Genomic DNA, 24763 nt, shown 5'->3' with positions numbered 1-24763 from the left:
TATTATATAATTTAGTGTTAAATAGTATTATATGTGTAATTTTATGTATAAATACAGTTAAAAATTAAAAATAAAATAATATTTAATTATATTATAATATATTATTATTTATATATAAAATTATGTAAATAATATTATTGTTTAACAAAAGCACCGAATTAGCAGCGTTAATTTCAGTTTAATGGTAACTGAAAGATACATCGGTTGTCGTCTTCATTTTGTACTGCAATAGCCTTATGATTGAGAGGAAAACAATACCAAATTAACGCTTAGAGAAAAAAAAAAAATTGTGACACTTTATTTAAAAAGAAAATTCACATTTTCCCAATAAAGATCTGGTTTAATGTTTTTTTTTTTAATTTTTATGACATAAATAACACTTAAAAAAATTTATTAAGATGAACTAATAATTTTATTATCGAAAAATTTAAAAAATTTAAAAAATTAAAAAATTCATTTAAATATTTAAAATAATATAACAATTTAATTCATTTGTAAATTTAAAGTTTTAAATTCAATCACTCCACTCCGTTAGAGAGGATCAGCAAAGATCGGGAATTTGGGACAAATGGTGGTACGCGAGAGAGAGAGAGATAGAGGGGTTGGGAGTGTGGTGTGGGCTGTTAAAACAAAAAAGTAGTGGGAGTCAATTAGGAGCATGAAATAAAGGTTTTTTTTTATAATTAATTTAGAGTGATATAATAATTTGGAAAAGTGAAATAATAATTAATAATAATTGGATGATTTAACTTTTTGATATGATATTGTGTTAAATTCGAAGTATATTTTGGGTGAAAAGTTGTTATTTATGTCATAAGGGGTTAAAAGGGTTTTGGGCCAAACCTTGGGTGGGACATGAATTTACTTTATTACGGAAAAAGGAAGTCGTCATTTTCAAAATGTTTTATTGTTTTTACATTTAAAAAAATTCATCTCACTGAAAATATTTCATTAAACTTTTTTTTTTTTTTTAAGCTTTCTTTTCCTAATAAAACAAAAACCCCACGAGTTGTTTGTGTCCTTCTCTTCAACGAAAGCGAAGACGTTTCTCTCACTCACAACTTACTGGTATTCTCTCACTCCGATTTTCTTACTTGCTGCTTATCTTAGATCGCTTCAGTTACTGTTTGATCTGTTTTCTACATTTTAATTTACGAATCATAACACTTTTTTATTTAAGGGTTTAGTGTATATTTAAGCTCTTGGTGAAATGGTGAAAGCCCAGTTGCGGAATTAGTATGCTTTTCTTTTTGGCTGTCTCTTTGTTATACACTCATATTTTAAGACATGGGTTTCTGTTATTATGTCATTTGCCTGGGATTAGGAGTTTTTTTAACTTTAAACTATCAACGATTTAAGCATGTTTAGTCCTTTACGCTTTTTTTCCCTTCTAAATGGGACTATACTGAAAGTTTTAAATATTAGCAGTAATTGCTTTTTTTGTTTGACTTTTGAAAAAAATTAAAGGGGAAAAAATGGTGCAAGAAATTGTGGTTTCCTTAACAAGTAATGTATTTGTGTGTTAATTTGGTTTTCTCAAGTGTGATTTTGACATAGGGTACACAGAATAGCCCCTTTTTCTGAGGTTGTGGTCCTAGTAAAGGAAATGTTGTGTGTTTTCTGAACCAGTTTTGTTTTTATTTCTTTCTCTGTTTGAAGGTATGAAACTATTTAAGAAATCTTCATAACAAGATGGGCATGGTTATTGTCGGAAATATAAATTGGGCTTACAAGTGTGAAGATTGAAACCCATGTTACACAAAACTAATTGGCTTGTGTTAAGGTCTAATCTACAACACTTATATACCTCTCATTTTAGTTAAGTTTATTAGATGTGGGACTCTTCTTTATTTGAGTCTCCAACACCCCCGCTTAAGTGCAAGCACCTAGGCCGTTTGGCTCAGTCGGTTTTTGACTGGGTGCGTTGTCACTTGTATCCAGGAACACTTAGGTTGTTAAACCCGCCGTTTGGCTCGTGCTCTGATACCATGTCGGAAATATAAATTGGGCTTACAAGTGTAAAGATTGAAACCCATGTTACACAAAACCAATTGGCTTGTGTTAAGGTCCAATCCACAACACTTATATACCACTCATTTTAGTTAAGTTTATTAGATGTGGGACTCTTCTTTATTTGAGTCTCCAACAGTTATGATTGTTTTTCCCTGTAATTGTTGCATTAGTTGTGGTAGCTGCTGTGTACATTGATATTCTGTTTTTGTGGTGAAAGTGTTGGGATAATGGAGAGCGCAGCTGCAAATCAACTTCCTGAAGCTGATTCGTTGCCAGATGGGTTTGTTGATAGCTCCACAGAAGCATTAGCTCCTTCAATGCCAGCTTTGGAACAAGAAAAGTCACATGGTGATTACAAGGATGAGGGTTTTGTGGAATTGGATAATTCTAATGAATCAACACATGATTTGGCATCAGAAGAGTTTCAAACAAGCAAGGGTAGGACTGAGAAGACTCAGAAACTGAGAACTTTTCCTGTTCCATTATCTGAAATAGATAATTTTGATGCTTCAGTGGACTTAATAAAAATGCACAATAAGGATACAGTGGAGCAGACAGATGTTATGCCATCCATGCCTACATCAGTAGCTTCAGTTTCAGAAGCTTCAGCTGGGGTACCTGGATGCAGCGAGGTAAAAGGCCAAGTTCAAGGGGAATGTCAAAATACAGAGAGATGTAATTATATTCAACCTGAATGCAATTTCTTACTTTTCCTTTTGAATAATAAACTGTATAGAAGTGTTTGTGACTGCTCATTTTACTTTTTTATCTGGAGAATGTACTGCACTGACTGGAAACATCATATTAGATCAGATACTATATGAAGCATTATGATAATGTGAAAGAAAGTATATACAGGAAACTTCAAAAAGTGAGATGAGGTGGTTTTTTCCTCCACCCTGGGAGGTAGGGGATATATGGCATTGATTGAAGGTGTAGACAGAGTACTACAAACATTTTTCTACTCTGTTACATATAATTTTATCCTGATTTTTCTTTTTAAATAATTTATTTTATAATATAGTTGAAAGCAGGAATGACCAAATGAATGTGTGTTATGTAACACCATTAGACTATACATGAACCAATATTCAACCCTTAAAACAATTTTGGTAGACACATCTGAAAAGTTTGATATAGTTCAAAGAACTGATGCTTTAGGTGATTGGCTTTTGTATTGCAATGACAAAAGGAATTGAGTTGAGTTCAGTTGTATTCTGAAGGCTCCAACTTGTTGAAGGATCTTAGAAGTAAAGCATCATTAATTCAGGCCATGCATCCAGAGACTTCTTCATACATACGCATCTCTATGAATGTCTTTGTATTTCTATTTTTTTTTAACATTTTCAGGATGTACCCCCTTTTTTGTAGCTATTGAAGGAGGATCAAATGTGCAGGGGAACCTTACAAAGGAGTTATCCGCGTCAGATAATAATGATTCTCTGAAAAGCAGAAAACCAGTTAATAATACTTCTGTATTCTGATGTTATTTTTTTTTTATAAATCTCTATGATGATCCACAGAGTTTTTTATTTTTTGTTTAGTTTTAAATATTTGCTTTTGAACCTATCATATTTTTCATTTTGACTATTGTGAATATATGAATTTACTTTTCATTTTTTGATTGTTTTCAAATGTCAAAATATAGTTCACTATGCTTTATAAGTTTACTGCTTATAACGCAGGAAAACACAGAAACGAAACGTAAGAGTTCAAAGCGCACTTTCAAATCCGAAACTGAGTTTCTTGAATTCACTCTGAGATATCAACAAGTTATTGCTGAAAGAGATGCAGGTAAGTTATCCTTCAGATTAACTATAACAATTTTTGTGATGGCTGGGATGAACCCAGATTCCTAGGGTGCTTGTTCAGAGGTTTAGTCATATCATATGTGTGGTGCATATGGGTAAAGGGGACTTTTCTTATTATTTCACGGTCTGTCTTTGTTATAAAGGTTTTCTATCAATAAATTGCTGTTAAGCTTATGTAATTCCATTTGGGTGTGCTGAGATGAATATGTTAACAAATCAGTCAAATGAGATTGATGTATTCTTGTAATTCAAAGAGTCTGGAAATTAGAGATACCATTATGTGATATTTATGAATATCTCTTTTGTTTTATAAAATAGATATTTCCTTTTAACCTTTTATAAAGTGTTCAGAGAGATTGTAATAATCTTGTTGAAAATTTTGCTTGGTGAGGTGAATGTAATTTCTGTTGATATATATCCTAGTACATTATTATTGACATTTATCATTTCACTGACTTCACACTTTTTATTTTCTATTTGTAGCTATTGCTATTAGAGATAAGCTAGAGTCTCTTTGTAGAGAGTTACAACGTCAGAACAAGATGCTAATGGTATACTTTTACGCAGTTGTATCTGGTTTAACTGGCTGCATTAGTGAGATTTTTTTCTTTTCACAAGTAGTTTTTTTAGCTTTATGAAATGTATACTTTGCTTCCGTTGATTTTCCATACAATTTTGGTATGGAAAGTTGTAAAGTGATCCGTAATAATCCTTCCGGTTATTCTCTGCTTTCACGGAGTATTGATGTTTGCTCGTTATTGTACAGGATGAGTGCAAGCGGGTCTCAACAGAGGGGCAGAACTTGAGACTAGATCTGTCAGCCAAGTTTCAAGATGCAATCAAGGTTTAATTAACGGTCCTCACTAGTTGAGAATTTGTGAATTATTCTTTATGTCATGCTTTTCTGTCCTGTTTTAATCAAGTTTTGCATATTAAGCTAAGCATATGAATGAATGATTGTTCTGAAATTTTGTTCACATTTATGGGAACGTTTTCTGTGGCTTGTGTTCTAAATGCTCAGTTTTGGCCAACATCTTTACTGCTACCATTAATTGGTTAGTTAATTTGTTATATCCATTGGTACAGGCTATAAAGTTTTAAGGTGAGAACTCCAGTTTCTTAATGCTAACAGGAATTGGAGAGTCCCAATTACCTTGGTTTCTTAATTCTGTTTATTTTTTATATTTTGTTTAAAAGGGTTTTCCTGTGATTTTATATTAATTTTCCTTTGTCCTCTCTTCATGGAGCTTATGGTTCTCTTTGTGTGTTTTTCTCTTTCCATTTACATTTTTTTTCTATATATGCTCATTTCTGCTATATTTGTTTCCTTCTGTTCTAGGATGTTAGCATTAAGCTGGAAGAGCAAAAGGATGAGTGTCTTACTCAGCTAAAGGAGAATGAGATGTAAGAACAAGAGAATTCAGGAAATTTTTCAATTTTATTTTTTTAATGAATTTTATGCCACCCATATGTCTAGCTGTTGTTTACTCTTATTTTTTATGTCTAGGTTAAGAAATAATCTGAAGCAGCTAGCTGATCAATATGCCCTTACCGAACAACAGTTTGGACAGAAGGTTTAGATAAAGCTTTACTTGTATATCTGATGTTTTCTGACATAGGGTTCTTGACTTATTTATTGATGTTATACTGCTGTGGAATCTGGATACGCAGTTAAAGCAGAAAACCCTTGAACTTCAGCTTGCTGAATTAAAAATTAAGCAGCATGAGGAGAAACTAGTTCAGGAGCAGTCCCAAATGAAATTATATGCTGAACAGGTGTCCCAATTACTATCTACTGAAAAGAATTTGCGTTTGCAGTTGACAGCTGATGGAGAAAAATTTCAGCAATTCCAGGTTTACCTCATTTGAGTTAATTGTCTTAAAATGTTGCATGAAACTTCACTGACTGCAAGTTGGAATAGTTGCATAGGAGACATATTCTTTATATATCTTGTACCTAGCATTCTTAAAGTCTCTTTAAAATAATAATACTGATAATAACAGCTAAAGGATGCTTTTTGTGATGTTGGATAATCAGTTAGATTTAATAGCATTTGGATGTATAGCCTGTTATTAAATTTGTGTCCTCATAATGCATGGGTTGGTCCTTCTGACTTATAGTGTGGTGTCAGAATCATTGTTTCTTTGAGTTGGAGATGATCATAATCAAAGTGCTTGTTAAAGTAATCAAGGGACATTTGTATTACATTTCATATTGGCCATTAATTCAATATGGTCCATTGGGTAGAACCTTTTTTTTGCTTGGGCTATAATGCATGATCTTATTAAGTATCTACTGTGCCTGATTAGAGCAGGTGCTTAATTAGTATAGACATAATAAAGGCATTAAAGAATATATTATATGGTCATTTTTTGCCAGAAATAAAAATATATTTGACTTTGCAGGATGCATTGTTGAAGAGCAATGAGGTCTTTGAAACATTTAAGCAGGAGATTGAAAAGGTATTTTTTGTTTCAAGATTAGAGATATGCATTTAAGGCTTAGTTATTATGATTGCCCGATGCTAATTCCCATTTTTATATCTTTCTACCAAAATGCTAGATGGCAAAATCAATCAAGGAACTCAAGAAGGAAAACGTATTCTTGAAGAGCAAATGCGAGAAATCAGATGTTACACTTATAGAACTTGTTGAAGAGGTTAGTTGGTTTTGCGTTTGATCTTCTTTATATTCTCTTTTTTTTTTTTCCCCTTTTATCATAAAGCCTGAACCCTGAACAGTGAATGCCCCCCAACCCAAGATCCTGTGCCCTCTAGATACCCAGGCTGTTGTGGCTTGGATATAAATAATTATTTCTTTTACATTTAGAATATTTATGACATGTCACACTGTCTCTTGTACTTAAACTTAATGTAGTGAGTGCATGAATTGTTATAGAATGCTTCTCTTACGGTTATTGAAGTTTATGTTGGATGCATATGGTTAATAAAGCCCCAATCCTCACGGATTGGAGCGGCTGGCTGCACTGATTTTATTGCTAGTAACTCCTTGTAAAGATGACAAGTCTCTTCTACTTGTCTGAGGTTGTCTTCTTTGTCACCAACTTCAGTCTTTGTGCATGACACAATCTTCGACTGCTATTTTAATTAGTTTCATCAACAGCACGCCCCCTACCTCAAGATATGCTTCTTCTACATTAGCATAAAAATTTATAGTATATAAATTATCTGTCTGACCATGCAGCGTGAGAGATTGAAGAAACAATTGGAAAAATCCAAGAATCAGAAAGAAAAACTTGAATCATTGTGCCGGTCACTTCAGGCAGAAAGGAAGCAAAATATGGCTGGAAGCAGCAGTTCTGATTCAGTTCCAGTAGAAATCCCAATGGATGAGAAATCTTACAGTGGATCTTGTAACCACCATTAAGAATTATGTACCATATTTTGTCGTTTCTATGACTTGCGCGTTGAGAGGAATCATGGGAGATGTGTAATTTGTTTGAATAGAATGCATTCTTCAGCAATCACTGTATTCTGCTGCATACTATATTTGCTACTTCACTTTTACTATCCTTGAAAGAGGACTTTAGGCATGGATTATGTTGTTAAATAACAAAGCCAGCCATGCCTGGCTGGCCTGAAAAGCACGGTTGAAAGCTCCCTTTTGCACCTCTTGCGTTTTGTTTGTCTCAGCTTGATTATATGACATATAGGGGGCATTGTCCATTTTTGTTACATTGATTGTTTCTCATGTATTCCCATAATAAAAAGGCCAAAAGACTTACTCTGACTTAAGGTCAATTTTAACTTTTTTGTTTAAATTTACTTTTTGAATTAAAGGAAAAAATATTATTTAGTTAAAAAATTAATAATTTATTATATTTTTAATTTAAAAACCTAATTTTTTTTTTTCAAAAGTTTGAAAAATGATTATTTTTTATAAGTTTTTTTTCGTCATTACTTTTTGGTGAATTTCATTGTCTCTAGCATATTCTTTTTCTGTCGGCCTTTTTTCGCTCTCTCTCTCACGGACCATGACGGAGATGAATGGGACAATTTTGCCCTCGTTAGATAATTATGATTACGTTTTCAATAATTATTGGTAAATAACCATACTTCAATTTTATATTAATTTGTGACAAAGAGTAAATAATTTTTATAGGAGTCCTTTTGATCTGGTCTTCTAAAAACAGTTTTGACAGTAAGTAAATAAATAAACAAACTCCAAAATACATTTTTACTTTTCCTTCTTTTGCATTTTCACCCTCGTCTATTTTCTTCGATCTCATGGACGAAGCTACTAATCATCGCAGTACCGGCTATGGTGGATTTATTGACACAAGGCAGGCTGAAAGAATAATGTATCTAATGAAATGTCCCGCACTGGTGTCTCGCTCTCTTCAGCCTCCATCGTCCGATGGCTCTTCTCGCCATGTTGCCAAACTTATCATCTCCATCGACCCCCTTCAGCCCGAGGAAGACAAGACTCCTCCACAGGTTTTTCTTTCCTTTTTTTTTTTTTCTCATAGTTGCATTTTGTTTATTTTTAAAGATTCTTCTTTTGTTTCTTTGCTTGCATTTGTTTTTTTCCTTATTTTTTTCTGGTATTTGCTTTGTGCACAAAATTAACGTGCATTTTGATTTTGAAGTTGGAACTTTTTTTTCCTTCTGTGGTTTTTTCATTTGATGGGCTCAATTTTAAAGATTTTACTGGGTTTTTTTGTTTAACTTTTCATTGTGTCTTTCTTTCAGTTAATGATTTTTCAATGGTTGGTGCTTTGATTTGAGTCTATAGTTGAAAGTATAGAGTAGCTGACAGCATAAAACTTGTGGAAAGTGAGAAAATCTATGGTGTTTTCACAGCTTTAGTCATGCAATATTTCAATTCAAAGAACTGATGAAAAATTTGGCACATTTATTTTAGATAGATGTTTGTGTTTTTAAGCTCCTAATAAGAAAAACTGGAATGATAATCAGTTCTCCATGGAATTTCTTGGCTCCGAATCTGGGTTTGCTCCCAAACATTACGCGATGGACATGGCTGCTGAACCTGGTAAATTTACTCCAATGTGTGCATTTTCCGAGTCCACACAAGGTAACCATGGCGCTTTTGTTCTGGTTTTTCTTCTACAGCAGTTCATTAATACATCAGTCTAACTGTAATTATCGAATCCTTTTGAATTTCAGGGAAGATTTCTTGTGAGGGAAAAATACTGAACAAGTTAGACATGAGACCTATTCATGATAACATGGATAACTATCGAAAACTCTGCCGTGAAAGAACCAAAAAGTATACAACCAAAAGTAGACAGATTCAGGTTCTCCTTTTCATTTATTTGTATTCCTACTGAAACTTGTGAAGTTTCCCTTGTGTCTTTCATCTTCTGGCTGTTTTTCAGGTTATTGATAATGACACTGGAAGTCACATGCGGCCTATGCCAGGGATGATAATTCCCACTGGATTCACTGTAAACTTTGAATGTTCAAGGGAATTGTATTTTTCCGTTTTTCCTTTTGAATATTTGTTTACTAAGGGAAGTTATTTGGTTGCAATAGGAAAAGAGGAAAGCCCCTACTAAGGGATCCGAAATGAAAAGAACAAGAAGAGACCGTGGAGAGATGGAAGACATTATGTTTAAGCTCTTCGAAAGGCAATCGAATTGGACTTTACGCCAACTAATTCAAGAGACAGATCAACCTGAAGTATGTATTTAGATCCCATTTAGTGTCTTAAAGCTTTGTCTTTCCAGTTGTTTTTTGTTCTGACTTTTATGTTGTTTTTCTTGTAGCAATTTCTGAAAGACATACTTAAAGAACTCTGTGTTTACAACAACAAGGGAACTAATCAAGGCTCGTATGAGCTGAAGCCGGAGTACAAGAAACACGACGATGAACCCAACTCTTAGATTTTCTTTGCTTTAAGATGAGGCCTTTTCTTGTGTCCCATGGTAATGTTTGAATCAGAACTCCTGGCATCTGCAATTTGTTTTATGTCATGAAATCCAACATTTTGTTTGTTTCTGTAAATAAATATCAGCAGCACTTCAATTAATTTTTTAAAATATTTTTCATAATTGATAAAACAAAATAGGTTACATTTTATTTTTTGCACGAAAAATTTTACCAACTTTATGTTACATATTTTAGAGGGGATGTGGAGATTTTAAAATCTAACCACAATGATCAAATAAAGGGCATAATAGGTAATAACAAACATGACCTTTTTAACCCACCCGTTTGAAAAGGTTAAGGTAATTTTTTCCAAGTTCCCCCTTACAAATTTAGATGTGTTGGTTCGATTAAAAAAATAAAAAATTATCACAAAAAAATATATTATTTTTAAATTATTAGTTATAAATAATAATTATGTAATAAAATAATAATAAAATATTATTTTATTTAAATATTCATAAATTAGTATTGTGTTTAATTAAAGTAATATATCTTATACAATCAAATATCCCTTAAAAGTTAGGCGTATCTTAACTTAACCTAAACTCTTTGTGCTTTGAAAATTGGCCGAAGGATTATTCCTACTTGATGTTTGATAAAACAACAAATTCTCATATTTTATGTTTGAAAATTTTAATTGAACTGAAAATAAATGACTAGAAAAATCCTCACCACCATTTACGTTCTTCCATCATCTTTCAAATTTGAAAAGTTTAATTGAATTTAAAAGAAATAACTATGAAAACGATAAATTGGCCAAATGATTATTTTTTATTTTATCTATAATTTAAAATTATTTAATCACAAGATGATATATTATTTATGTATTTAAATTAGTATAAAAATATATACTTATAATTTATTGCTTTCAAATACCGTAGATTTATATTAACTTGAAATAAAAAGAAATGAGATAGAAGAGGAAGAGTACGATATTTAATGAAAAGAAATGAGTTAAAGAGAAAGGAGAGAGAAAAATAGTCTTATAGATTATCATTTATAAAGAAATATGTGGGAGAAGAAAAGAGAAGTGAGGATAATGGGCAAATAAGTGGGAGAAAAGTGAGAAGGAGAGAGATTAAGATTAATAGAAAAGAAATGAGTGTCAGAATAAGAGGAAGAGACAATTAAAAAAAATTAAATAATATATATAATTTTATATATAAATAATAAAATATTATTTCTTACCTTTAATTTTAAATTAATTAATTACATATAGCATTAATTATAAAAAATTTTAAAAAAATAATAATAATATATTTATTTATTTTAAATATATAAATATATATATATTTATATATATCATCGTATGATTAATTATTAATTAATTATTAATTTAAATTTACCTTATTATATAATAATATATATATATATATTTAAAATAAATATATATAATTTTATTGAAAAATAAATATATAAATATTATTTGTATAAAAAATTATATATTTTAATTAATTTTTTAGTTTGTAAAAAATAAATTTTAATCAAAACTCATTTATAAAATTTAATGATGTAAGAAATTTGACTGGTTATAATTTATTTGAAAGTGATTCTATCGTCAATATAAATTTTTTTTGTTGTTGTTCTTTTAAGCAAAATTATGAGAGTAACCATATAATCTAAGATTTTATTTATGTAATATAGTTTATTCATAAAAAATAATAATAATGGTAATCAAGTTTCAAATTCCACGTTAAAAAAATGGTGGCTAAGGTTTCACAGTTCACACATAACCATTAGGCCAAATGGCTATGTCCCACTAAAGATTAGGTACGTTTTTGAACTCACATTTAAAAATAAGGATAAAATCATTATTTTATTAATAATATTAAAAATATATAAAATTTATTTAAATTTTTCTTTTTTAAGTTTTAAAAACTAATATTTTATCCTTTCTAAAGTTTTTAAACTTTGAAAAATCACATTTTTCCCCCAAAACCGTAGAATTTTTTTCTTCTCCTCTTGGCGGAATTGCCCAATCCTATCTTTCCTTACCACTTGGCTCCTGTCACTTTCTCCAACGATTTGGAAAGAACAACGATAAAGTCTCTTCGTCGAAGAAGAGATTTGAGTGAAAAGTTCTAGATCTCTTCGTCGACAAAAAGATTTGGGCTCTTAATCTTTTTGTTGACAAAGAGATATGAAACTTTTTGTCCAGATCTTGATGAAGAGATCTGTTTCAGATTTATTTGCGTACGTTGACCAACAGTTTAGGGTAAAGAGGGAAGGTCGTCGACGCCCGAGATTGTGGCCGAAGAGATAAAGTAAAAATTTGAGGGGAAAAATATGATTTTTCAAAGTTAAAAAACTTTAAGTAAGAATGATATTATTAGTTTTTAAAATTTAGGAGAGAAAATTAATGAATTTTATATTTTTAATAATATTAATAAAATAACGATTTTACTTATATTTCTAACAAAAAAATTTTAATGGTAATTATGTTATGGGTGAAACTTTAAATTTTTTAAATCTCGTGAATATAACTTTAAAAACGCATTTAAACTTGAGTGGGAAAATCCTTTTGCCAAACCGTTTTAAATTTTTTAAGGTTGAAAATCAGCCTAACCGAGCCCTACTCATTTTTGGCTCGTTTTAGATTTTCAAACACATCCAAATGAAACTCATTTCAAAGTTCAAACAATAAACTCGCTTTAACTCTAAGATTATCCATATCACCCAAAAAATCACAATAAATGGAATCAGGTTGTACAAACGTCACATCTCATGATAAAAAGTGTAGGAGCGTCATCCATGACGTTTATGTAACCAACAACCAAATCCATTAACTAATGATTTTCATTTTAAATATTTTATGATATTCTTTCAAGGGTAATTTTGTAAAAGTACTTAGCACGGTTTTAAAAATAGAAAAAATAAAAAAAAATATTAATTACCTTTTAAGAGAATAAAATTTGTCAATTTTCATAGCCAATTTAGTAGTAATAAATATTATTTTGGATATATTATTAATATTTTCCAAATTAAGTGAGGAAAATCTTAAATTTAAACATGAAATAGTTTGTTTTATTTTAGAGGACCCGAGAATTAACGTGCAATTTTATTATTATATTTTCTATCACAAAACGTGAAAATGGAGAGATATAATTTCTAGAAGGCGAAAAGATTTGTTCTCACCCAACATTAAGTGTAATTTAAAAATTTATACCCTCTAACTTTTGAAAATTTAAGCATTTATTTATAAATTAAATTTTATTAAAATTTTTAATTAGTTTTAAAAGTGAAATATCTATTTTAATAATATTATTAAAAATATATAAAATTTATTATATTTTTCCTTCAAAATTTTAAAAACTAACAAATTTATCTAACAAAAATTTTTCAATTTTAAAAAATTATATTTTTACCACCAAACTAAAGGTTTTTTTTCTTCACTCTTTGACCACTGAAAAACAACTTTTTCCGTCCTAAACAGTCATCAACATAGTCTCTTTATGCCTTAGACAAGAACCCATCTTCATTTGGCCTAGAAACTTATCATCTAGATAAGTTTCGTTTGGATTTGACAAATCCAAACTAACTATTCAGATGATGTCGACATCCAGATGAAGAGATCTCAAAGTGATTCTTTGATGTCGATGGACAATGCACGATGGAAGACAAAGGATGAAGGACGAATGAAATCGACGACAAACGAATTCTCTTTACTTGATTTCGTTGTTGTTCCTCGATGATGGACAAAATCGACAACATCTAGAGAGCAAGGGAGCATCGAAGAGGGAGAGAGTGCCGGTAGGAAGAAAGAGACGATGATAGAAAAGCCTGCCAAAATAATCTAAGAGAAAAATTAAAATCTAGGGGAAAAATTACTATTTTTCAAACTTTGATAAAAAAATTTGAGATTTTCAAATTAAGGGATGAAGTGATAAAATCTTAGTTTTTAAAATTATTTTATTAAATAACAGTTTTACCCTTAATTCGATACTTCTAATGGAAATTAGTTGATGGATGGAAGATTGAGTTTTTGAAAATTGATGGTATGACTTGGAATTACACTTAACCTCGGGGGCAAAAGTTTTTGGCCTTTCTAGAATAATGACGCGCGTTTATTATGGCCCTTTACTTGGCGTGTGGTTACCACGGCGTCGTTTCCTTCTCCAAAATTCTGTGACAAACAAACAGGAGCGAACGAGAGTATCACCTCGTTGTCTCGTATTTCCCACCTAACTCTTTGATTCCTTTCCTTCATTCTTTATTTACTTTTCTTCTTAGTCGTTCTTCTGGTCTCTTCGGCCGCTTCTCTTCTGGTATTTACTGTCTCTGTTTTTTTTTTTGGTTTATTATTGTTTGTGATTGTTCATATTTGATCATTCTTCTTTTTTGGTGCTTTTTATCTTGATTTTATTTTATTTTTCAATTTTTAGATGATTAAAATTGGGTGTTCTGTCTTTTTTTTTTTAATCTCTACATTATTAATTTATAATTTCGTTACGTTTAATAATGGTCGAGTTCGTGAATTTAGATCTAAACATATTTTTAAATCCTTCTATTAAATGAATTTTGAAAAAGAAAAAGAAAATCTTAAATTTTGATCTGTGCATGATTATATGCGACTTCTGTTTACTCTAATGGTGATTAATCTGAGTTTTAGGGGGTTTTTGCTAAAGTGTTGTAGTGGATCTGTATTTGGACAACTATGAACAACTAACCCCAAAATGTTTGTTTCATTTTGTTTGTTTTACAGAGATTGATAAACTAATTCATGGTTGAATTCTTGTTGATTATATGCTATTTAATAGACGTGTTTATGTTCATTTTTTTAATTCAATTTCATATAGAGGGTTAATTGTATGTTCTTCGGGAAATGCATAAAACTGTTTATATGAATCAATCTATATTATTGTTTTTTAATTCTGATTCGGCTTTTTGTGTTTTCTTGCTTCTAAAATCTTTCGGCTGTTTTACTTGTTGCACATCTTTTATGTGAAGGGGATATTACTTTGCAATAACAATGGGGAGTTTCTTCAGAGGCCTAAATGAGGATACAGTTACTTCTCCACTAGACATTCTTAGATGTCCATTTTTGAGGAACATTAATGAGCCCACTAATTTCTCCTTCGCTTCATCATTGCCATTTCCCATGCCTGTAAGCTATCTACTTATGCATATCAGAGCTTTCTTGCTGTACTTTCATCATCTTGTGGATTGCCTTTAAACTCCCTAGAGTTGTGTCATTTACTGTTTTTTTCCTGCCCAGGTTCACACAGCCAAAGGTCCAATTTTTGAGGATGGTCCAAACTTTGATATGGCTTTCAGGCTTTTTCATGGGCGTGATGGAGTAGTCCCACTTTCTGAAAGATCATTAGAGGCAGCAGAACCTGAGTTAGCCCCACCGCAGTTTAATCCTTTAGCTGCTAAAGCAGCCACTATCAGTCTTTCATCTTTTGGACTTGGAGGACCATTCAGTTTTGATTCATTTTCAGAGAAGTGGAAGAATCAAAAAGGAAAATCAAAATCCTCCAAAAAAGAGTCTTCTTCACAGGTAAAACTATATGTATTTTCAAATTTAAGGAACAATTCAAATTCTTAAAATTTGAATTTAATGTTTCTTGTATATTTTTTTTCTGGAAAGATGATTTGTTTTGGGATTTTAATGGTTCAAGAAAGAATATGAATTAAATTCTGTTTTCTTTCCAAATACTAAAACATCAAACTGATGTCTGGTTTTCCTTTGTCTACCTTCCTCACATGTTTGTGTGTTTGTCTTTCAGGGAGGAAAATCTAATCACGAAGCTATGAGCAATGAGTGGCTACAAAATGGTAACTGTCCAATTGCGAAGTCATATCGTGCAGTTAGTGGTGTCCTGCCACTTGTTGCAAAGGTTTTCCAGCCTCCTACTGGCATGCAACTTAGGTGCCCACCAGCAGTGGTTGCAGCCCGAGCAGCTATCGCACGAACTGCTTTTGCAAAGAACCTTCGCCCTCAACCCTTGCCTGCAAAAGTACTTGTGATTGGGATGTTGGGTATGGCGGCAAATGTCCCACTAGGTGTATGGAGGGAACATACTAAAAAGTTTTCAGCATCCTGGTTTATTGCTATTCATGCAGCTGTTCCATTCATAGGAATGCTCAGAAAGTCTGTGTTGATGCCAAAGACAGCTATGGCATTTACCATTGCAGCGTCTGTATTGGGACAAGTCATTGGTTCTAGGGCAGAAAGATACCGTTTGAAAGCAGTAGCCGAGAAAAGATTGGCTCTAGAGGAAAATTCTGTTGGTAATACAAGTCAGTTACAGGTTGTTGCGGTTAAAGGTGGACATTGTGGCAATCCCAGGGAATGGAATTCAGCACCTCTTCAGGTGGTCACACCATCTACTTCTGCAGACGTTTTCTGCTGATTAGAGGTAATTGATCAAATTATATTTTATTGTCCCATATTTTGTGTTTGTAATGTCTGCCTTGCAAGAGGCTTGTTTTTGGCTATTGGGGAAATAATAAGAGGTAAAAAAATGAAATAATTGATATTTGTAAGTGAAGTATTATTTGATGTTCTCTCTTTGTATGCAATTGTTCATGTGTTTTTCTTTTTCTTGTAAGAAACTTCCTTTTGGGACATGGAACTAAGAATAAAAGATGAAATTTGAGCAGATGTAATTTGGTTTTGAAGCTTCCAACTTCCATTGGAAATTTCAACAATGTGGGCTGCTGACTCTCACTTTTCAACTGATTCTGAATATTTTGTTAGTTGCGGTTTGAAATTGTATTTGGTGCAGGTACAACAAAGATTTGTGACTTGGTCGTTGTTTGTTGTGGGACTAGTTGGATTCCCACCAAGATTTAGATTTTAAGGACCATTTGCATGGCTAAATAATGGTTCGCTATCAATCGTTTGCTATTGTTGATGATGACGCAGACACTGTTAATGCCCACATGATAACATGATCCCTTCCTTCCGTCTGAGATTGATCTTGGGATTATAGTTATAAAACAGATCTTATATTAATTGATAAGATATATCAAATTAATATAATATATTGAATGTGTTATACGATATAATGAATATATTCTACGATATATATTTTACGATACATTACATATTAATAATATGGGTAAATATATTTTTTGAGAGGAAATGATGATGTAATAAAGACATATATGAAAAATTTTAAAATTTTAAAAATATTTGTGATCTTCTTTAAAATGATAACGTATTAATTATATTTTTTATTATTTTATTTTAAAAAAACATATTATATAATACATAATATAAAAAATTAAAATTTTAATATATAATATAATATGCTATTCAACTACCTAATTGGGATCATTAAATTGCTTCCTCAAACCATGTTACTGTTAAGTTAGGATTGACTACTCATAAAAAAATGAAAATTAATAAGGAGATAGAGTCTTTTTTTCGATTTGCATCCAAATAATAAAGTGTGAATCATTTGATTTAAAATTTTAAATTAATGGGTTCCGATCCGGTAGGCAAAAGCATGGGTCATGCTAGGCCCATGGACTATATTGGCCGTGCCCAAACCTAGAAGGACAACCCTTGAACCAGTTTGATGCAGTCAGCGATGTCAGCCCAACTATCCTCTCCCAGATTCACAATTTCATATTACAATTCAGTTATTCTCAGTTTTCTTAATCTTTCTATTTCAATTCTCATTTCTCAAATTTTCAAATTATTATTTTTCAATATTTTGCTAATTTTATTCACATAAAAATGGATTCGAGATTAAATTTAATTATTTTTAAATGATATTAAATACAAATATAAAGAATTCATCATATTCTTAATAAACAAAAAAAAAAAAGTCAAATGATTAAGATCACTTTTGTACAGTCTTCATGTGCAGCAATGCAAGGCTTTTGTGTGGTCTTCATGCGGAAAGCCTTTCCACTTTCCGCCTCTTATACGTACAAGTGTCTCGCTCTCCAGAAACGAAAACAGCAGAAGTACCCCAATATCGCAAGAAGGGATTCGGCCTGCCGTGGTCCCATCTCAACAACAACGACTTCGTTTCAGCCACTAGTTCCAGTCTCTTCTTCACTTACTTTTATTTCTTTTTTTTTTTTCCTACTTTTTATTTTTATTAATAAATTGTTTTTTGAAATTCCGATGCGGGACTTTTTGTTTTTGGTTATAATTACAGAATTGACACTGATCGAGTTTTACTCTACCAAACTCAGCTCCCTTGCAAGGGTAAGTTCACGTCGTTCTTATTGATTTTATTATTCATGCTCTGTTTGATTGCTGAGAAAACTGAAGGAAATGTAATGGAAGAAAAATATGTGCCAAATTTGCAATTTTATTTCGACGACTTCGGTTGATATGAGCTTTTAGCATTCACTGAGATCAATATGGCAGTAACTTGAACGATTGAAGTCGAAACTTACTTTGTTTTGTTTTCTTCTCAACCTAGCAGGCCATTACGTGGATTATCTCTTTTTTTTTTTTTTAAAGATTATCTATTTACCTACTACAAGTTTTACCAATAAGGAGCATTTGGTTGCAGAGAATTCAAAATGGATAGGTAAAATTTTAATTTCAACAATATTACAGAGGTACTACCAAATATATCCTGTCATCAAATTATATTGGATTTACTATATTGTTTTGTTTGGTGCTCTTCAGTTAACAATTGATGGTAAAGCTGTTAAAGATCCTGACACGATTCTCTAGTTTTGCGCTTGATGATGATTATTATTATTATTTTTTTGTAGTGTCTTGTATACAGTGTACTTAGTGTATACAATACAAGAAGTTCTTATGTTGTTTGTTTATCAATAAAAAATTTCAGTGCTGGTTCAGAACTAGTATATCATAGGCTGCCTTGGAAGGGACCTGATGCACTCTACATGCTGGAGGTTATATGAAGACAATGGTATGGTAAATTGCTATTGCACATTGCTTCTTATATATGACTGTATATTAAGTCACTTGTTTTCATGAGTTTTGACTGTTAGATGCTCAAATTGGTGTAAACTTTTGTTTGAATGTCTCTGTGTGGTTGTTTGTACAGCAGTGAAGTTTTGTATTATATGAATAGATTGGTGTCAATTTTCATTTGTTATGGTCAATGTGTCTAGATTGTTTCTTATAAATCTTGTGTTTTAGATTGTCTTCCTTTTTTGGTTTTTAGGAGATTATGCTTTTTATGTACTTCTGTCTTTGCTGTTTTCTGGTTAATGTGTTCTGACGGAATGATTTTGTATTCAGGTTGCCTAAACAAGCCTTATGGTCTGCAAGTTCTTCCAGTAGGATTTTTCCAGAGCAGCTACAGTAGCCAGCAGAGGTCTTCGCCATCAAATCAAGATTCACACCTTGTTCTTGTACATCGTTTGGGAAAGTGCACATCATGTTAGCTTCATGACTAAAAAAATTACCAAGATAGTGTTTCACTGTAAAGGTGACTCTGTATGCTCTTTTTATTTATTTATTTATTTTCATTAACCACTCTAGACCTTGGAAGGAATTTATTGATCAAGGTGCATGTACTTGTCCCTGGTTTTCAATAAAATGCTGTGGAAGGATAAAGAGAACAATGATGAAGCTGAGAACTGAAATTTGATAAATGTGACTTCTATTTGTTGTTAAAAAATTCTCATATTTGACTTGAGATGTCTGTTGACATGTTAGTATGTTCACTGGTGTTGCTAAACAAGAATTTAGTGTAAACAGTGGACTGCCATAATCAATGATGGTTTTGTGCTATGAACCTTTGGGTTTAGGGACACTGTGTCCTTTTGTACGGATATCTTGTCCACTCTTGTATACTTGTATACTTCTCATAGAGAATATTTGTTTCTTAGCAATAATAATAATAACAATAATAATAATAATAATGATTGTTACTAGTTTATTTCTGCCCAAGATGACAAATCAACACTTGACATTCCTAAACATCTAATGCTCCAACTTTACTTTTCTAAATTTAATTTTGGTTATGTATAGCAATTAGGTAAATCTGGTTATTCTTCCCTGTATTTTCAGTGAGCAGGGTTGAGTGGGGACCACTTATTGGGAAGGTGTACCGAAGGAAGAAAAAGGGTGAGAGCAGCGGAAAAATGCTAAGTAGTGAAATGGAATCAGTTAATAAAGAGATAACAGTAACCAATTGGCACACGTGGAGGTTGGATATGGAAAGATGGGATAATGAGCAAATCAGCATATTAAAGGTAGAGGAAGAAATGGAAGGCAAGAATTTGGAAGATACTTCAGTAAGTTTGGGGGCTCCGCCCTGGGAGGATCTGGCAACTGTGTTGCCAGAATATTTTCACTTGCATTTGCTGTGAACTTTGCTATTTCTGTTGACTGTGGATTTTTGGACTGCTTTATTATTTTCTGGATAATAATAATAAAGTGCTGTGTTTGGGTTTCTTGTTTGTATCTCTGTTGGATTACATTTTTTGTGGTGTTTGAGGGTGATTGTGGCTGGAGGAGAGTTATTGTGATTAAGAGAAGTTGCAGGTTGCAGGTTGCAGGGAATATTGCTGGAGGGAAGCCATAGCCGCATATAACGGATCAGGTATTCATCAGATTTTCAGTTAGAGGAACTTTTTTTTGCTGTTCCATGCTTCTAAATCAATTTAACAGATGCAGACTACTAGGAAAATAGGCCTTTATTTCCTTTACCAGATGGTAAAGTCATGTATCTATATTTCTTTATTTTTTTCTTTTTGAAGACATGATGCGGTCACCAGTAGTAATACCCATCTCACTTGTTACAGTACGCAAAGAACCCCTCAATCACCAATTTTCTCGTTCCTTAAAATTGAAGTAAAATGTTCGTATTCTACGTGTTCTTATCTATTAATGTTGGAAAATGAAGAGAATATCTACAGGGATGAACCTGATCTGGACTGCATTTAGAACAATAGTTAGTTAACTGACAGATTCTGAACGAAAAATAGCAGAATGACATGCTGGCCGCACAATCCTCAGTACAACTACAACCTACATACCTTTGGGAGTTTTTTTTTTTTTTTTCAAGCATGAAAATTATTATTTGTGTTGCGTTTTGTTTTAAGTACTTTACTGATCCAATTTATCATAGCCATGAACAAGTACTACTCTGGATGCATTTTGTGTTAAATCATTATTTGATTGATTAAACCTACTATCCTTTGATGTGCAGTGGTACAAACTTGGAGCTTTGTACATGGTAAATTTCAAAGATATACTAGGTGGTAATAAGTGGGATAGTTGAGGAGGATGAGGTAACAACACAGCAAAACATCTTTTTCAGAATTTCCCTATATAATTTTGCCATTAATGTTTTTGTGCTTATGTGATGTGTTGTCATTCTGTAGCTTAGCTAAGAATTGTTCTTGTACAGGCCACAAAATGAGCTAACCATCTATATCGACTCTTTTTTTGTATCTATTATATTGTTACTTGAACATATTTTTATGTAAATTGAAACTTATTTCTGCATTAGAGATAATCATCAAGTAGCCAATTGGAATTATGTGATGCACTGGTGTGGCCAAAGAGCTGTATGTCTCTACTCCTTCAGGTTTATCTAGCTATTGAATTGTGTTCAATTAATATATCTATAACTTCTATCTAGTTGCTGGACCACAGATTTAAAATGATGAACATAATCCTTTTTCTGTTTTTGAACTTGAGATATATTGTACTGTTCACCATATTCCTCCTAGTATTTACTGTGTCATTCACCCTCAGGGCTGTGCTTGGTTTTCCACCTCCTTTATCATTTGCCTTTTTTTTTTTTCCCCTCACTGTGTTAGTCCCCAGTTAATTTAGGAAATTTGGGGTAATTTAGGAACTTAGAGTGATTTAAGAATTTACTAAATTTTTGGCAAATTTTGGAATAAGGATTAACAATTAGATTATTGATTACCAATTAGGAATATTAGTATATTAGCAGTCCAATTAGGATTTGAATTGAACAAATAATATTACCAATTAGGATTAGGAGTAAGGTTTGGTTCTTAATTCAATAAATAGTAGGTTTTAGGGAGGATTAGGTCAACTTTTGAGAACCCAATTTCAGAGTAGCTCTCCGGGAGGTGAAGCACCACCAGTGATCTCTTGATGGCTGGAGATATTGGATTTTTCAATTGAACTCATTATTTCAATCAATAAAATTCAATTTTTTCAATATAAATTTCAATTAATTCCATTACAATCAAAAGCCAACCCTCACCATCGAAGGTCGCAACATGTTGTTTTCTAAACAATAAGACTAGAAGTTAAAGACCTTGAGAAAGATGTGCAAAATATATCATAGTTGTTAAAAGCGAAAAGCACTTAAAGGTGCAATGAGGGGTCCTATTGTCTAGGCGAAAAAAATAAGGTGAAGGTGTCTCCTTTGGATGAAAGGCGATAAAAAAAATAAAAGAGATGGTGAATGAACATGAAAATGAAAGAGAAGAAAAATCGGTAAATAATAAGTTGGTAAATGGTTACATTTAATGTGCCAGGTGTAAAATTTTAATAAAGGAAAAAAATATAAATTAAATATTATTAATTGGTCATCATCTCTCCATCGACCTCTATGGAAACCTCAAAACTCTTCGGTGATCTTTTGGACAACCTTAAATCTCTCCAACAAACGACCTTAGAACTGGCCGACTACCTTTTCAATGACCTTAGAACTTCTTGTCAACTTCTATGATGACCTTGAAACTCGCCGATATCTCTCAAAATTCCCTCTAACATCACCAAAGTTTTGTGTGATAATAAAACACACTTTTCTATGCCTAAAGCTTCTCCAAAGGTGCCCAAAGCCATTGTCTTTGGACCACTAGTCTCCCTGACAATACTAAAGGCGCCTCGCCAGGCACGCCTTTGACAACTATGAAGGAAACTGAGTATTGGTTCAGGTACCCCTTCTGCTTCCTGTTATATCATCAACCATTATGTTACTAGATGTTATGAAATATTGTGGAGGCTATATGATATCTGTCATGAATAGACTGTCCTCGTCCAATTGTTTATCAAGAATTTCAGGGTGTTTGTTGCATTTCCTGTATCTGAATAGAAGTTTTCTGATCTGTCTATGAGTTCGACAGGTTGCAATTCAGTCTGGCTGGCCACACGAAAGACACATTCATCTTGCTTTTGTATGACATCCTTTAGTGGGTAAAAGTTGAAGTCTTGACATCTGTAGGGTACTGGTTTTTGAGTAACATTCCAATTTTGTATTGGAATCTTGTCATCACTTCTAATAACTCTCATGCCAGCATTAGCATTAAATGAGGACTCAAAACTTTATAGGATTTTTGCACCTAGATGGCATTTAAAAAAAAAAAAAAGGGATGAGGTGATGGTGAACTGTATTTGAAATTAAGGGGTAAAGAAGGTAAAAGCCAAAGGTTACAGTTTGTGATAACAGGGAGCTTGCATATGTTTAAGGTCATAAAGTTGTGTTAACTCTATCTCATTTTCAAGATCAAGTATAAAGGAGACTCTAAATGTCGAAAAGTTCAACTGTAGTGGTTAAAAGTTGTCTTGATTGCTTCAAATTTCTGATTTATAATCTCATGTTGCTAGTTATTATCCTGTCAATTGTACCTTTTTTTGTAATTGCAGTTGAGGATTAGATATCTCCCATCATTAACAATGCACAAAGTTTCACATTTTGGAGCTTAAAATTTTATCTGCCTGTGTCCGTCTTATGTTTTATTTAAAGTAAGACTCTGAAAGTTTTTTTTTTTTAACTGATAAGCAGGTGATCCTCTCTATGTTATCTAGAGGCCAACCAAGGTCCTTTGACTCTGAATTTGCTGACACAACTTATAGGATGGGTACAGAAAAACTCTTCGAGCATGGATGATTTTTTTTCTTCCCTAACTTTTTTTATTCATGAACTGCTGTCAAATTTCATCTAGTTCACTGCATATATAGAGTTGGTTTTTGGGTCTTTTGACCAGTCTGTTTCTGATAGAAAAAAAATCTTTCATTGGGAAAATTAGTTGATACTCTTAATTTTTTTAAAGTAGTCGCGTTCCTTTTATAAGATGCATGCTTTTTTGCTCTTCGTACAGATTGTTATTCAGGGACTTGTTCCAAGAGACTCTGTTTGCTATTTGCATGCACCTCAATTCATGCTTTCGCATCTGATCATAGGTGAGGTAAATGCATCCTTGTGTTGGTAAATTATTTCAGGATTTTCAAAGCTATGAGTAACATTTTCATAAATAAAAATTGTTAAGCCCTGAGAAGTGTATTTATTGTTTATTTATTATAGTTTTCATTTAATTCCTATTGCAACAATTTTGTTTATCTGCAAATGCTGGTAATAGAAATTATAGAATTACTTGAAGCACCTCTTCCATCCGTCCTCCAAAAACAAGTAGATTAGTTAGATTTTAAGGCAACACAGATCACTGCCACGTGTATGGAAGAAGATAAGGCCAGAAGCAATGCGAAATTGGAGCCAGTTGATGTGTTGTGGTCACACTCAAAAGCATACACAGCCACACGCCATTCATGTGGCAATGGTAATCCTCACTGCATCATATTTTCTGTATAAATTTTAAAATGACAAAACTGCAACACTGTTGGTCCGCATTTGTTTAGGTGTCAATATAACGAATTTTGAAGACCCACAGGTACTCTGCAAGTTGAACCTACTTTGTTCTGGTATGTTTTTTTGACTAAACTTTGTGAGCAGGATTTGGTGAAATGTCAATTAAGTGAGCCTCATAAATTTCCTTTTGCTTTTGTGATAGACAGCTCAGTGGACAACAACACTGCACATAGTCAAAAAGTATTCGGCACATTCACATTTTTAAAATGACAAAGACAAAAGATGTTTTGATTTCTGTATTTCTACAAGCACAAGCAATCAACATCCAATTATTGGCCATGCCCGCTTTAGAAACCCGAATGTTTTAACAGAAGCCCCTCTCTGTAGGTCATAATTTCTAGAAAGAATTGTTAGCCATTTAAGGACGAGTGAAGAGTTGGCAAATTGGTAGGTGTTGGAATTGCCCCTTCAATCTTTGACAGATTATTTTTGTATTTCCCAAATACAACAAATACAAATCTGCCTGCGAGAGAGATTACAACCATCTAAAATATTTTAC

At 32.3% G+C, this 24763-nt stretch overlaps 3 protein-coding genes and 1 long non-coding RNA gene across 12 annotated transcripts; all 4 read left to right on the top strand.

Annotated features, from left to right (window-relative positions):
* The first annotated feature begins 952 nt into the window (after nt 1-952).
* On the top strand, nt 953-7453 carry LOC123228101 (beta-taxilin). 2 transcript variants are annotated; one of them, XM_044653321.1, is made up of 13 exons: nt 953-1068; nt 2231-2451; nt 2527-2688; nt 3385-3473; nt 3699-3807; nt 4308-4375; nt 4591-4668; nt 5164-5228; nt 5332-5398; nt 5496-5678; nt 6231-6287; nt 6388-6483; nt 7029-7453. In XM_044653321.1, exons 2-13 carry the CDS (start codon nt 2241-2243, stop codon nt 7209-7211), a joined length of 1368 nt encoding a protein of 455 aa, XP_044509256.1. In that variant the 5' UTR covers nt 953-1068; nt 2231-2240; the 3' UTR covers nt 7212-7453. The 2 variants fall into 2 exon arrangements, with proteins under 2 accessions (XP_044509256.1, XP_044509255.1); XM_044653320.1 differs by having other exon boundaries at nt 2231-2688.
* Nucleotides 7454-8011: 558 nt separating this feature from the next.
* LOC123228273 (general transcription factor IIF subunit 2-like) lies at nt 8012-9833 on the top strand. Its single transcript, XM_044653622.1, has 6 exons — nt 8012-8281; nt 8762-8879; nt 8972-9102; nt 9184-9252; nt 9341-9487; nt 9574-9833. Exons 1-6 carry the CDS (start codon nt 8072-8074, stop codon nt 9688-9690), a joined length of 792 nt encoding a protein of 263 aa, XP_044509557.1. The 5' UTR covers nt 8012-8071; the 3' UTR covers nt 9691-9833.
* A 4000-nt stretch (nt 9834-13833) lies between these two features.
* On the top strand, nt 13834-16343 carry LOC123226668. The gene is made up of 4 exons (XM_044651186.1): nt 13834-14001; nt 14684-14840; nt 14952-15236; nt 15466-16343. Exons 2-4 carry the CDS (start codon nt 14706-14708, stop codon nt 16090-16092), a joined length of 1047 nt encoding a protein of 348 aa, XP_044507121.1. The 5' UTR covers nt 13834-14001; nt 14684-14705; the 3' UTR covers nt 16093-16343.
* A 1174-nt stretch (nt 16344-17517) lies between these two features.
* On the top strand, nt 17518-24748 carry LOC123228061. 8 transcript variants are annotated; one of them, XR_006504597.1, is made up of 8 exons: nt 17518-17741; nt 17857-17906; nt 18505-18588; nt 18924-19113; nt 19698-20232; nt 20842-20923; nt 23404-23479; nt 23720-24748. It is a non-coding gene; the product is annotated as an uncharacterized LOC123228061 (long non-coding RNA). The 8 variants fall into 8 exon arrangements; XR_006504595.1 differs by having other exon boundaries at nt 20842-24175; nt 24255-24317; nt 24411-24748; XR_006504592.1 differs by having other exon boundaries at nt 20842-24175; nt 24255-24317; nt 24407-24748.
* Nucleotides 24749-24763: the final 15 nt, after the last annotated feature.

This window comes from Mangifera indica, chromosome 10, assembly GCF_011075055.1.
Source record: "Mangifera indica cultivar Alphonso chromosome 10, CATAS_Mindica_2.1, whole genome shotgun sequence".
Classification (NCBI taxonomy): Eukaryota; Viridiplantae; Streptophyta; class Magnoliopsida; order Sapindales; family Anacardiaceae; genus Mangifera; species Mangifera indica.
Note: the sequence above shows the minus strand (reverse complement) of the source record. Positions and strands in the feature narration are given on the sequence as shown.

Bases quoted from the DNA above. Each gene is read 5' to 3' on its own strand.
- LOC123228273 (XM_044653622.1), top strand. From the start codon at position 8,072: ATGGACGAAGCTACTAATCATCGCAGTACCGGCTATGGTGGATTTATT. The intron at 8,282-8,761 runs GTTTTTCTTTCC...AATGATAATCAG, and splicing joins AAGACAAGACTCCTCCACAG to TTCTCCATGGAATTTCTTGG. The intron at 9,103-9,183 runs GTTCTCCTTTTC...GCTGTTTTTCAG, and splicing joins CCAAAAGTAGACAGATTCAG to GTTATTGATAATGACACTGG.
- LOC123228101 (XM_044653320.1), top strand. From the start codon at position 2,241: ATGGAGAGCGCAGCTGCAAATCAACTTCCTGAAGCTGATTCGTTGCCA. The intron at 4,669-5,163 runs GTTTAATTAACG...CTTCTGTTCTAG, and splicing joins AGTTTCAAGATGCAATCAAG to GATGTTAGCATTAAGCTGGA. The intron at 5,399-5,495 runs GTTTAGATAAAG...CTGGATACGCAG, and splicing joins AACAACAGTTTGGACAGAAG to TTAAAGCAGAAAACCCTTGA.
- LOC123226668 (XM_044651186.1), top strand. From the start codon at position 14,706: ATGGGGAGTTTCTTCAGAGGCCTAAATGAGGATACAGTTACTTCTCCA. The intron at 14,841-14,951 runs GTAAGCTATCTA...TTTCCTGCCCAG, and splicing joins CATTGCCATTTCCCATGCCT to GTTCACACAGCCAAAGGTCC. The intron at 15,237-15,465 runs GTAAAACTATAT...TTTGTCTTTCAG, and splicing joins AAAAAGAGTCTTCTTCACAG to GGAGGAAAATCTAATCACGA.